Source organism: Lemur catta, chromosome 2 (genome assembly GCF_020740605.2).
Source record: "Lemur catta isolate mLemCat1 chromosome 2, mLemCat1.pri, whole genome shotgun sequence".
Lineage (NCBI taxonomy): Eukaryota > Metazoa > Chordata > Mammalia > Primates > Lemuridae > Lemur > Lemur catta.
The window spans coordinates 14,369,024-14,382,396 of NC_059129.1; the positions used below are offsets into that span (position 1 = coordinate 14,369,024).

General features: G+C 43.7%; 1 protein-coding gene across 5 annotated transcripts in view; it reads left to right on the forward strand.

The window, feature by feature from the left end:
• The first annotated feature begins 2,970 nt into the window (after positions 1-2,970).
• The window catches only part of METTL9 (methyltransferase like 9), a 43,417-nt gene continuing 33,014 nt past the window's right edge, over positions 2,971-13,373 (forward strand). For 2 of the 5 annotated variants that reach the window (XM_045542775.1, XM_045542776.1), the window contains exon 1: positions 2,971-3,063. In XM_045542775.1, the coding sequence (XP_045398731.1) occupies positions 3,019-3,063 (45 nt within the window). In that variant the 5' untranslated portion in view covers positions 2,971-3,018. Of the gene's footprint in view, positions 3,064-4,556; positions 4,661-4,971; positions 5,379-13,373 lie in introns of those variants that run through there. The other 3 variants (XM_045542770.1, XM_045542771.1, XM_045542774.1) reach the window with 2 other exon arrangements.

A 13,373-nucleotide genomic window follows, 5' to 3' on the forward strand; every position in this document is an offset into this window, starting at 1 on the left:
TGACTCATAGACCTGCTATTACAATAGAAGGACCTTGGTTGAAATATATTTAAAAAAATACATATATTGTTTTAAGTAGCTCAAGTTATTATACATGCAGATTTCTTTTAAGGACCCCAGAAGCAGTCCCGTGCATAGATAACCTAAACAGAAGTGGCTGATTTTATAGGTAAAAAAAGTGAGTCGCAGGGGGGTGTTAAATTGAAATAGTAAATTTCCTTAGGATACTACATATGACTCCTGTTTGATGCCAGTTGTACCACCATCAGTTAGAATCAATCAATTTATTTATGATCCATCAAGTTCAAGCCTTTAATATCATGAAGAATCTTGTGCCTTAAAACAGTGGGTACCCATAAAAGACGGTGCAACAAGGAAAACAAACAAAAAAAAACAGGACAACTTAGGGGATACAAAAATATATATTAAAATAACTAATTCACACAATTCTGTTTGAGAAACTGATTAGTTTGGTGGAGTCTGGGATTTGGTTAAGTATTAGGTCGAAGGACTCTCCTTTATGGAATTTGTCTTGTGTGAGACTTACATTTAAAGTAGATGGCTGTTCATCTTTGGGGCTGCTTAGGTAGCTTGCCCAAGATGGGCTAGGCTCACTTCAGCCTTTTGGTTCAATAGTAATAACCATAGCTACTATCTGAGAGCCGACTGTGTAGAGGGCATTGTGCAGTCAGCTATCCAGACATGACCTCATTTCTTTTTCTTCCAAACTCCTGGAGTGTGTGTGAGGGACACTGTAATTCCACACATGCCGGAATGCTCCGAGGAGGACTCCACTTCTGTTCTCACAGTTGTTGGGTACACACATCGTCCAGGAGGAACTTGGAAAACTTGTAAACTTTCAGGCTTAGCAAGGGGATGTCAAAATGAGGACCACAAAGCACATTTCCTCAGGGCAGCTTTCCCTGCACACTCTCTATCCCCTCACCCCCAATTAAGTCAGCCCCTTCTAAGTTCTCCTAACAATACACAATTCCTTTCTAGCACTCAGCAGTTTGTAATTATATATTCATTGCATGATTACTGGTTGGGTCTGCTTCCCTACTAGACAGTAAGCTCTATGAAGGTGTTTAATGTGTTTATTTTGCTTTTTATTCCACTAAGTCCAGTGCCTGGTGTATTGCATGTACTCAACAAATATTTATGGAGTAGGTGAAAGTGGTATTTGTCTTTCTGGTGCTATTCTTGACATAAACTGAAACAGGCATGAGATTGACGTGGGAGGGAGGCCGTGGGAGTTCAGAAGGTTCTGTAAGCAGGTGAATGGCCGTGGCTAGCACAGAGGTAGACAGATGAGCCAGCTGGGAAGAATTTTCTACATCAGAGGGGAAAAGACTTCCCCACTAAAATGACAGGCCTCCTTGACAAGTAGATGACTTGAGTTTGCTGCCTGATTTTGTGTTTTTAGGTTTGAATGTTTTATAGTTCTGTGTTTTATATTCCTTTCCCCCTCCTCCTCAGTTAGTTTGAAGCGTCATGAAGGGGTCCGAGGATAGACACAGTATTAAGAGAAGCTATCAAAATGGATTCTAAGAGAATGTTTTATGGACAGTAGCTTTGCAGAGAGGAAAGTCACATTAGGGCAGAGCATCCTCATTGGATAATCTGGGCTGATGTTTCACAGTTTATGAAGCTTTCAGATCATCTGATTCTCATGGCTGTTTTGTGAAGCAGACACTTCTGAATCAAGGCTCACAGTTCATAGATGAGGAAAGGGAGGCTCAGAAGAGGTTGATTTATCCAAGTTAAAGTGAAAACAAGAACAAATGAACTTTTTTGAGTGTTTACTATGTGTTGAGGCACTACATTAAGCCCTTTATAGTGAGTACCTAATATGATCCTTGCCACATCCTTACGATATAGGTAACCATCATTCTTGTTTCTATTTTACAGATGAGGAAACTGAGACTTGGAGAGGTTAAGTAATTTGCCTCAAATTACGTAATCAAGAGGCATAAAGCCAGGTTTCAAACCCAGATAGTCTCTCAAAAGTGCAGATGATAAACTACTATGCTAATAAGTAGCATTGGGAGTTCTCCAAGGAAGTACACTGTGTTATTTGTGTTTGCTACTACAGTTCTTCTGTCTCCTGGTTCAACTCAGGCTACTATTTTTTTTTAAAACCTGTTTGCAGTTTCACCATGACTTAGAATTTAAGAATTTATCAATTGGGGGCCACAGTGATGTCATTGCATATGATTGAAATTATATCAAATAATTGCAGACAAAAATCCCCTACATTTATTAATTTAAAATTTATTGAATATATTTACTAATATTATTTGTTAGAGGTGCTTATCCCTTAATAACCACAGGACACATTCTATTGAATATACTGGCAAAAACTTGCATCTTTTGCTGAAAGTGTATGAAACATTATTAAGAAGCATAAAATAATCTGTCCATGAAAATGTGTTTATATGAGTTCTTTTTAGACCAATATCTCTTCAAGGAGATAACAATGACCAACAGTGACCAGAATGTTTTGTGCCCTCAATAGATGGGAGTCTCTCTCCCTGTGGGTTCTTTTAACATTATACTTTGTAACTGAAAAGAGAACATGAAAATGCCATACCTTGTAGCTTAGAAGAACAACAAAAAGCTATTGCCTGGAGATCTAGATAGGAAAGTGGTCGAGCCAAAATTTTTGGCCTATGCGCAGAGCTGTGAACCAAGCTAGACACCTGAGGTCAATGAGCAGAGAGCTTGGCACAGAAGGTTATTTATGTGTCTTTTGAATATCACTGACTGCATTTCAAAGCCACATTAAAATGGATATTGGCTCATATTTGGCTTTTTGTATTGTGTGTGCCTCTTCTCCTCTCCATTGTGGATAACTGAGGTTTTAATATACAGTAGTGACATTCTAGTAGATGAAGGAAGGGGGCAGTCCCCAAGGGCAATCTGAACTTCTGCTTAGTATATTTACTCTTGCTGTTTTCCTTCCTCCTCATTTGTAATTCAGGAGGCTCTCTGAGAAGAGACAGCAAGGCTTCTTAGATGGATCGAAGGACCACGAGCTGGGATACCAGGTTCTATGAAAAGGTCTGCTGTTAAATTTGCTCTGCTACCTTTAGGCAAATCATTTGATCACGCTGTGCTTTAGTTGCTTCCTGCGCTTGCTAAATGTAAATAGCATGTATTTGAGTATTTTGTGATTGTTATAGAGTATTTTAAATGTATGGGTGATTTATTTTTCCAGGCCAGCTGCTCAGGTATAAAGCAAAAGCTGCTCCTTTGGGATGCTAGAGCTCGTGGCAGTCAACTAACCCCAAATCTTTCTGACTACAGCAGCCATCTACTTGCTTCTTGTTCATCTGACACATTTTGCAGTCTCTGAGCTACAGCTTGGTGTGCTTACTCTATAGTTGGGGCATACCTTTCTGTCTCCTTTGTCTTCAGAAATGAAATATGCCATTTTATGCACTCCTGCTGCTTTTACTCCCACTTTAAAAAGATGAAGGCTTTCTTTTGGGACAGAGCTGCTTTATCTGTGACACTGATTCCAAGAGATGGGAAGGAGAGTCTATATAATAAACAAACAGTTATTTGGACTTGCTATGATAGTACCTTTTTGATGATTTGGGCCAGGACCACTAGAGGTTTGAACTAGATTTAGTAAGTCACAGGCTGTTTGGCAGGAAGCAGTTAGGGGGCATACTGGAAAGAGAGAACACAAAGTACACTCCCTCTCACCCTGTGCCCCACCCTTCTTTGGTTATAGTCTGTCACATTAGGCAACAAGATATTCCTGTTAGCCAAAGGTGCCAAGATGAGATTCTCAGGTGTTGCTGGGTAAGGAATGATTTTGTTCCCTATCTATGGATCACCACCCCACTGATTCATAAATGAAAATCCCTGAAGGGCAATATGGAATTAACCAAAAGGTTTACTTCTTTTATTTTTAACTAAAATAAAATGCATTTACATTTTTTCTGGTGCAGTTAAATCAAAAGCATTTTCCAAGCAAACCTAGTAAAGTATTATTAAAGTTAGAGGCCCCACGAAATATGTTACTCCTTAGTTGTAGCTTGGGTAGCAGCAGGAAGAACTGCAGACACAGGAACACAGTGTAACCCTTCAGTTTTGAAACGTTGCTCGGTCTCTTAGTGCTATAAATGATCAAAGAAACATCCGGGTAAAGACCGCTCCCAGAGCAGAGTTCGCTTTAAGAGTGTTGGGTCCAACTTCCGTCTGTTAGTTCAAGGAAACGAGGCAGCCAGGGATTCTAATTTGGGGTCTTCATTCTTGGGCAGGGTTATCAATACATCAAAACATTACTTTTGCGTGCACCAGCTGCAGTAGCTTCCAACAATGGCACAGCTGTCACTCCTGCCTCTTAGAAACACGTAGCCAGCAACTTGTCACGCTTGAGGAACAGGACAGGCAGGTAGCAGAGATGGGAAAGGAAGAGGAAGGGAGGGATTGGTGGCATCCTTTCCCCCTAGATTCTTCCTGCAAAGCAGGGTGGAGGCCCTCGGGGTGGGGTTCTGGCTGGTCGGCTATAAATGCAAATTGGAAACTACGCAGCCGAGCTGGTAACAAGAACTGGCAGCGTTCGTCTCTGGGGAGGACTTGGGTCAGGATGTACGGAAGGGATGAGACTACCCCACTTCACCCCCGGGGCAATCGGCACGATCAGGTGAAGGTCCCGCCGGGGAGTGGGATGACTGTAGAGAGGCAGCGACTAAGGCCAGGAAAGACCAGAGGTCCTTCGGGCACCACCTTGCAGCGGCAGGGAGGCTGCAGTTACCGCCTTCGGAAGAGAGCTCCCCTGCCCTAAAAGCATTGAAACCACCTCCGCCATTATCTGAGGCCGAGGCTGACACGGGAGGCGGGAGCGCGCGCCGAGCGAATGCGCGCTCCCTTTGTCCGTCTCCCGGCCGGGCCGCTCATTGGACGCGGGGCGCGCGCCCGGAGAGAACGCGCCCCGGCGGCTCCTGCCGGGTCCGGGTGGAAAGCGGCGCCGGCGGCAACGGCGTTCCGCAGGCGGAAGGGAAGGGGGAGGCGACGAGGCTGTGCGCCGGCCGCTCCTCCCCACCCCCCGCCTCGGCCCTGAAGGGGCTGGATGGGCGCGTTGGGCGCGATGGCTCGAGCCCCGGCGGCGGCGGCGGCGGCGGTGGCCGGAGGCGGCGGCGCCTCCTCCTCCTCGCCCCGGCGCCGGCGGTGATCGGAGCGAGCGGCCGCGGCCCCCGATGAGACTGCTGGTGGGCTGGCTGTGCCTGAGCCTGGCGTCCGTGTGGCTGGCGCGGAGGATGTGGACGCTGCGGAGCCCGCTCAGCCGCTCCGTGTACGTGAACATGACCAGCGGCCCCGGCGGGCCGGCGGCGGCCGCGGGCGGCAGGAAGGAGAACCACCAGGTACGGGCCGGGGCCGGGGCCGGGGCCGGGGCGGGGGCGGGGGCGTGGCGGCCCGGCCTTCCCGCGCTGGGCCTGCTATTGTGCGGGGCGGCCCGGCCCTCGCCCCACCGCCCTGGCCCCTCGAAGTTTTCCCTGCGTCTTCCCCGCCGGGCACCCGCGCCGCCACCCCCGGTCCCCCCGGCCCGGTCCCGCGGCGCCTTTTGTTAGGCGGCGCAGGCGGAGGACGGCCTCCTCTTCCCCTCCCTGGGCCCGGGCGTGGGCGCCCCGGAGCCCCGCATTGTTCCCGGGTCCCAGGCGGTGGTTGCAGACGCTCGGCCCCCTCGATGTCCGCGCCCGGCGGCGGGACTGGAGCAACTTTGGGGCCGGCGCGTGGCCGGGGGCACCCAGCTGGCACCAGGGCCCGAGCTAGCAAAGACCCGACCAAGCCCATCACCCGGTGCAACCTTCCTAACCCCTAAGAAACAGAACGAAAAGCCAGCCCCTCTTTTTGTCCAGCTGAATCTCTGCACATACAAAGGGTCATAAAGAAATTTACCCGTGCCTCGTGAGCCATTTAACTCTCCGGGCTTATTCGGGGGACATTTTCCCTGAGCACTTAAAAAAATGTGTTTGACAGGTCCTCCCTCCCACCCTACTGAACCTTGCCCCTACCTAACGGAGGTCTTTAAACTTCGATTTAGTTAGCGGACTGGAAAGATTGTGATAAGAGGGAAGATGATGCAAGCTTTTACGGGAAGGTTTTTAAAACAGTACCAGGAAGGAACGAATTCTAAGAGTTGTAGTTATGGTTCGTGAGCAATGTGATGTGACTGGTTAGATAGTCTTTCATGAGCTCAGTTTTGTGCCCCTTAAACAAGCATGTACAGGTCAGCTGTAGAATTGAGTGAGATATTTCATATTTGACCATAATGTAGTTTGCAGTTAACGTTACATTCATTGAAAAGAGGCTTTTGAACTCTGCCAGAGTAGTGCTGGCTTGTAATCGCTTGCACTTATGGTACATTTTGTCTTTCCAGAGAGCAGTAACTAATTATTCCCATCTTGTGTCTCATCGTTTTCACATATTTCTCATTTTCCTGTGTTACTTTTTCTTCATATGCCAGGTGTTCGGAGAATTTACAACCAGGTTGATTTCATGTGTTTTAATGAAGGTAAAGAATTATCTAAGAAGGAGAAGATAAAGCAATTTATTTAGGAAAGTAAAGTTTTTATTTAGGAAATAATTTATATTGGCTTTTTTGTATTTTTAAAGGGATGCTGCATGTCTATATTTTTTTGAAAGCCTCCAGTGATTGGAATTTTTTAGGTGATCTATTCCTTTCTCCCTTCCATTATGATATTGTTAGGTGTGTACATAAACTTTGTAATCTTAAATTGTAAAACCACATTTATTGCTGTGGATTAATTATACTAGTTCATTGTTACAGAAACAACCCCAAAGTACTGTATTGTTGACTGTACAGTTATCAGAATGTCACATATGTATATGGAACGTGGCTAATGGTGCAGAACAATGAATTAGAAATGTCATTTTTAACAAGCAGTGGATAGAAAAAAAGAGGTTTGTTTTCATTGAAGCGGAATTATGGTTGACTCTTTTAGTTGTTCGTGTTTATGGTAACGTTTGTCCTGATTACCTCTACTGCAGCAACTTGATACATTTATCAGTCCATAAGGTTTGCAGAGCTCATGAAAGAATTGCGCTTAATTTTAAAAATTGAAAAACTGCTTAAATAGTGTGATTTTTGTGGAGCCTCTCCCAACAGAGGATACTTCCTAATTGTGTACCTTTTTAAAGCTAAAGCTGCCAGGTTCTAATGAAAACCAATACCGGTTCAGGTGCCCGATTTACTTTGTTATGCTTCCCGAGATACTCAAGAATGCGTATGTGTGTGCATGCATGTGGCTATGCATGTGTGTTAACCAGTTAGTTGCACTAACAATTTGGCAGGTAATTTCTCCAGGATGAAGACTTAACACGGTTGGTGTTTTCTGAATATTTAGGGAGGGATCTTTTTTTTTTTAGAATAATGAATCCAGACCTTATTTTAAGGTGAATACATTCATTTATGAAAATAATTGTCCATGAATAAACATTAAAATGCACAAAAGAAAAGTGTGTGTAGAAACCACCATGAGATAAAGTGAAGTAGGAGACTGTCCTTTCTGCATCATGGCTGAGTTGATGATTTCTTACTAGCTTTATATTCCAGGATCCTGGGTTTGCCTTATAACTTTGTTGCTTGTGAAGCAACTTTAACTGTTTTCCCCCTTCTTTTTCTTTTTCTTTTTTTTTTTTTTTGAGACAGAGTCTCATTCTGTTACCCCAGGCTAGAGTGCCCTGGTGTCAGCCTAGCTCACAGCAACCTCAAACTCCTGGGCTCAAGCAATCCTACTTACTGCCTCAGCCTCCCAAGTACCTGGGACTACAGGCATGTGCCACCATGCCTTACTAATTTTTTCTATATATTTTTTTTTTTTTTTGAGACAGAGTCTCACTTTGTTGCCCGGGCTAGAGTGAGTGCCGTGGCATCAGCCTAGCTCACAGCAACCTCAGACTCCTGGGTTTAAGCGATCCTACTGCCTCAGCCTCCCGAGTAGCTGGGACTACAGGCATGAGCCACCATGCCCGGCTAATTTTTTTGTATATATATTTTTAGTTGGCCAGATAATTTCTTTCTAGTTTTTAGTAGAGACGGGGTCTCACTCTTGCTCAGGCTGGTCTCGAACTCCTGACCTCAAGTGATCCACCCGCCTCGGCCTCCCAGAGCTAGGATTACAGGCGTGAGCCACTGCGCCCGGCCAAATTTTTTCTATATATTTTTAGTTGTCTGGTTACTTTCTTTCTATTTTTTGTGGAGTCAGGGGTCCCTCTCTTGCTCAGACTGGCCTCAAACTCCTGACCTCGAGTGATCCTCCTGCCTCGGCCTCCCAGAGTGCTAGGGTTACAGGCGTGAGCCACCGTGCCCGGCCTGTTTTCCCCTTTCAAATTAATAGTTTTATACAAGGTCTTCTGGTGTTCATTTGGGCGTGTGAGTTCCGTAGCCAGCCACATCTGGTTCTTTTGGAGTTGCGTGAAAATAGGGTAATGGATTTGATTGAACCATGCTCAGCACAATTCTTCCTTCTGGTTATTTTATTAAGGAATTACGATGGAGAATTCTATGGTTAACAGAGAGATCTTGGGCAATGTTTATTCATTAAAAAATGCTCTTTCGTGAGTATAGCCTGGAGATGCGAGGCTCTTTTGGGCTGAAATCTCTCTCAAACTATAGTAGCAGCTCCATTTTAATGACTTGGTTTGGTGTGCTAGCTTCAAAACTGGGATTATGTTTCACTTTGGGCAAGCAGGAGAAGCAGTGCTCCACTTAGAGCAGGGACGTGGCCTGCAGGCCAAATTGCTCTCACTGACTTTTTATACAGCCTGTGAAATAGGAAAAGCTCTGCATTTTAAAATGGTTAGCAAGAACAAAATTGAAATAATATTTCATAACACATGAAAATGTCATATATGAAATTCATATTTCACTGTCTACAAATAAAGTTTTACTAAAACAGAGCCAGTGCTTCCGGGCTACAACAGCTGAGTTGAGTAATTGCTACAGTATGGCCTGCAAGCCTAAAATATTTACTATCTGTCCTTTTACAGAAAAAAAAAAACAAAACAAACTTTTTCTAAGAGAAAACTCCCAGTTTCCGTAATCAGCATCTTATTATTAATCACAGGTGGCAGAGTGAGTCTATTGACTCCTTGGGTGAAGTAGAGCCAGGCAGTGAGAAACTAGTAGATGTCACTTTTCAAGGTTGGCAAACTGAGAACTTAAAAGGAAAAAAAAAACTTTCTGAATCTAGTTCTTTTTGATGCATTGCACCTAGTACTTAAAGTTAATGCAACTATTATGGAGCTATTGAAACTTGAAAGTACCCTGAGGCCCCACTAACTAGGTTCTTGGTAATAACAGTCATTCAGCAGCATCTCAATTGATGGAGTGAAAGAATTGTTATAGAACTTGATGGAACCAAACCGGCACAATTTCTTCAGGTGACTTACTGCAAGATTTTTTGAAAGCACAGCTAACATTCAAGATCTGGAATTATTAAGGTGTAGCTTAAAATGTCATGTGTGTGTGTATAACTGTGACTTATTTTTCCCCTTCTTTTGTAAGCTGTGCTATGCTACCAGTGATGGTGAATTCAAGATAGAATTGAAATCATTTGGTTTTTTTTTTCCCAAATGAAAAAATACATGGATATCACAGCCAAACATTGTGCTAAAGGACAGATTCAGTTTCCTGTCCCCTTACCCCTCATTTACCTTGTGGAGGCAGACTGAAATCAGACATGAGTTAACAATGCTTCAAGGATAGTCAGCCAGCTAGCCAGAGGACACTGATGGATTAGTGTCCTCCTCTGAACTGCCTTGGAGAGTTTGGAGGCCTTTGCAGCTGAATACCAAAGAGACTTTGGAAGGGGTTTCTTTCCTTCCTTATAACCTGTGTTGAAATCCCAACAAGTGTTTGCTTCAGCTTCATAGAATCTCTTTCTTTTGCTGGACATACCAGGAGATCTTTGTGTTCTCCTTTAAAGGTGCACTAGAAGATCCTAGTAATTTCTAGTAAAAAGGCTTTGTTGTTTAGACCCTATGATTTGTTAAAATTTTAGGATTATAAAATACTAACAGTGAGTGAGTTGGAAATGAGGATTGCCAGTACTTTATTAAATCAAGACATAATCTCATCTGTATAAATCATTTCCTCCCATGGATGTGAAGGTGTCTGTCACTCTTTGCATTGAAATCTCATATAAAGAGGTTATTGGGTTGGGTATGTATCATCTGTAGGAAATTGGTGAATGGTTTGAATATTTATGCCTGTGCTGTGCTTAGATGCAAGAAGGTGTCAATGGTGAAATGTCTGGACGGATCCATTTGCATTGCAGAATCTTAGAATGTGATTTTTGAATCCTTGGCTGTCAAGGTTAGTGTCAGCAGGCTTGGTCTGATCACCTCTGGTAGTGGAAAAGATTCTGTGTTCGTGGACCCTGAGCAGTGGAGCTTTTCTGATTGTTTTTGGTGGCACTAAATGTTTCAGGTCTTTGGTTACCCATTTCTTTTGAGAATGGCTGTGTGCCCAGATCTACAGTGTGGTTTTTAGGCATTCCCTTGAATTGCACTTTTCCTCTGACCAGCCTTTCCCCTGGACAGGAAGAGGAAGGAAATATGAACAGTTATTGGGCTTCTGTTGTGTGTCAGGCACTTTACATATGTTATCTGCTGTGATCCTTGAGGGAGGTGGTACCATCCCCAGTTTACAGACCGAAGATTGAGGCTAAGAGAGGTGAGACTTGCTCAAGAGCACAGAGCTCATAGATGGTAGAGTTGGGTTTTGAACCCAGCTTTGCCTGGTTTTAAGGCCCAGGCTTTTTCAAAAAAAAAAACTGCCTGCCCTTCCGAGTAAACCTTGTGTTGTCTGAGGGGTGGTGAAAATAGGCTTGCCTTCTTCAGAGGAAACTGCCCCCACTCTGAGGAGGCTCTGTGTAGACTTTGAAGTTAGGTAGCTGTGTACACAATACTAGTTGAAGATTTTGCAGTTTGTAAGTTAGATAAGAATGGGACAACTGCTTGAAGTTCTGGCCTTTTTATCTATTTTGTGCATGCTTTTTGTAAAGCTTAAAGTTGAAAAAAAAATTCTTACCTGCAGTGTCTTTTTTCTGACACCAGCGAATTTTCTAATTTTCCATCACCACCTGGGTGTCCAACAATTCAGTCCTATTCTGACACTGACTACCTGGAGTTAGGGTCAGACTCCACAGGGTTAAGGGCTCAGTCCCGCAAGACTGACCTCACTCCAGAGGCCATCTGCAAGTCCCGGTCTCCAGGCTACCAGTGCTTTTGTCAAACTTGGCTGCAAATTCAGGGTTCCCACAATACCTCCCTCCCTCCCCAGGCTTGAGAATTTGCTAGAATGACTCACAGAACTTAGGAAACACTTTACTTACATTTATTGATTTATTATAAAGGATACAACCTGGGGACAGCCAAGTGGAAGAGATGCATAGGGCAAAGTATGGGAGGGTGGGCCGTGGTGTAGAGCTTTCATGTCCCCTCTGGTGGGCCACCCTCCCAGCATATCAATGTGTTTAGCAACCCAGAAGCTCCCAGAACCCTGTAGTTTAGATTTCATTACATAGCCATGATTGTTGAAATTATTGGCTTGGTCCCAATCCTGAAGCAATCTAGGTCTAGCCATCTCCTTAGTGTACACGAGATACTCTTATCACTCTGGAGATTCCCTAAGGGTTTTAGGAACTCTCTGCCAGGAACCTGGGACAAAGACCAAACATTTATTTTTATTATACCACATTATCTAACATCAGTAAGTTGGTTTTTTTTTTTTTAAATAACTTTCTGATTCTATTAGTGTGCTTTGTATTTTGGAAAAAAAGGCTATGACATTGTATATCATGTTTGACTAGTTGATAAACTCAAAAAAATAATTTCAGAAAAACTTTTAACTATATCCCTCAGTCTGATAAGCAAATATAATTCTATAGGAAAATTGCATTCCTAGTTTGAAGAAGTGAGTCATCAACCAAGGTTATGTAAATATTAGGAGATGTTCATGGGCTTAATGAAGAAATTTTTAAGACAGTATGACCTAATATTTCATTACTTTGATTAGCTAATACTGTCAAACGCATGTGCAGAACTCTCACTGTACACCTGACTGGCTGTTTATTATTTGCCTAATTATTAGTGTCTTTGCAGTGTTGTCCCAAGTGGGGAGAATATTGCTACTTACTATAATTTTTAGATGTTATGTTTGGTTATCACACCCTACTTCATACTTGGCATCAGCGGATGACAGAATGGAATAATTCTGGCTTGATTAGAGTTTGTTATTTAAGAGATTTCTTTGGTTATTTAACTGAATAAAATTTGAGTGAGTTTAAGGGCAGATGCTATTAAGAAGCTTTTTCAGACACTGTGGTCTCCAGCTGAGTAGTCGGGCCCCACAGTAGAGCTGGCACATAGTCCTTTCAGTGTGAAAATTTAACAAGCTTAGTGCTTTGTTCTTGCCTGTGCACCTTTGCCTCTCTGGTCCTTGAGGAGCACGCATTCAAAGAACTCACCTGCTTGAAAGTGCACAGGAGCCTACAGACGGGCCACCCAGTGCTGTGAGCTCAGTACAGCTTTTCATTTAAGCTGGGTTGTCTGGAGAGAGGTAACTCCAGGGGGCCTGGCCTGCCTGTTGTGCGCAGGGAGTCCTGCGTTGAGTTTTCCCTCTAGTTGGCATTTTGCCTTAAGGTCAAGGTGACTGCTCATTTAAGGCTCTGAAGGTCCTGGCCAATGTCATCTAGTCCCATTACTTATTTTGTTTCTGATTTTATTTTCCCCTCTGGAATGTAAGTTCCCTGAGGCCAGGGAGTCCGTCTTTTAATTTAATCATAAAACTTATGCTGGCACAGTTGGAAACCACTGGAGCTCACTGGAGCGTCAGAACAATAAAATTTTTTCTAGGTAAGCCCATGTGGGGGTTCTCAAACCGGGGACATTTGGCAGTGTCTGGGACATTTTGGGTTGTCACTTGGGTTACTACTGACATCTGATGGGTAAAGACCAGGGATGCTGGTTAACATCCTGCAATGCACAGGTCAGCGCTTGTAACAAAGGATTATCTGGCCCCAAAGGTCAGTAGTGCCTAAGGTTGAGAAACCCTGGTTTTTAGGAATTTAGTTACTATCTGGACCAGATTATTTTTTCTCTAAGCATATGTAGTCCAGTTTAATTGGTAGAATAGTCCTGTATTTTCTTAAGCAGACACACTAGGTAAAGAGAAACTTCTCTGAAAGAAACTCTTAATAAAACATGAACCTGGAACAGGAACTTGAATCAGCTGGAGCTGCTTAGGAACCTCAGGCTTCTCTGTTTGTTCAGAAGTTGCAAGATGGTAAGTGAAATGTGGAGCACTTGGCCCGGTGCGTGGCCTGTGGTAG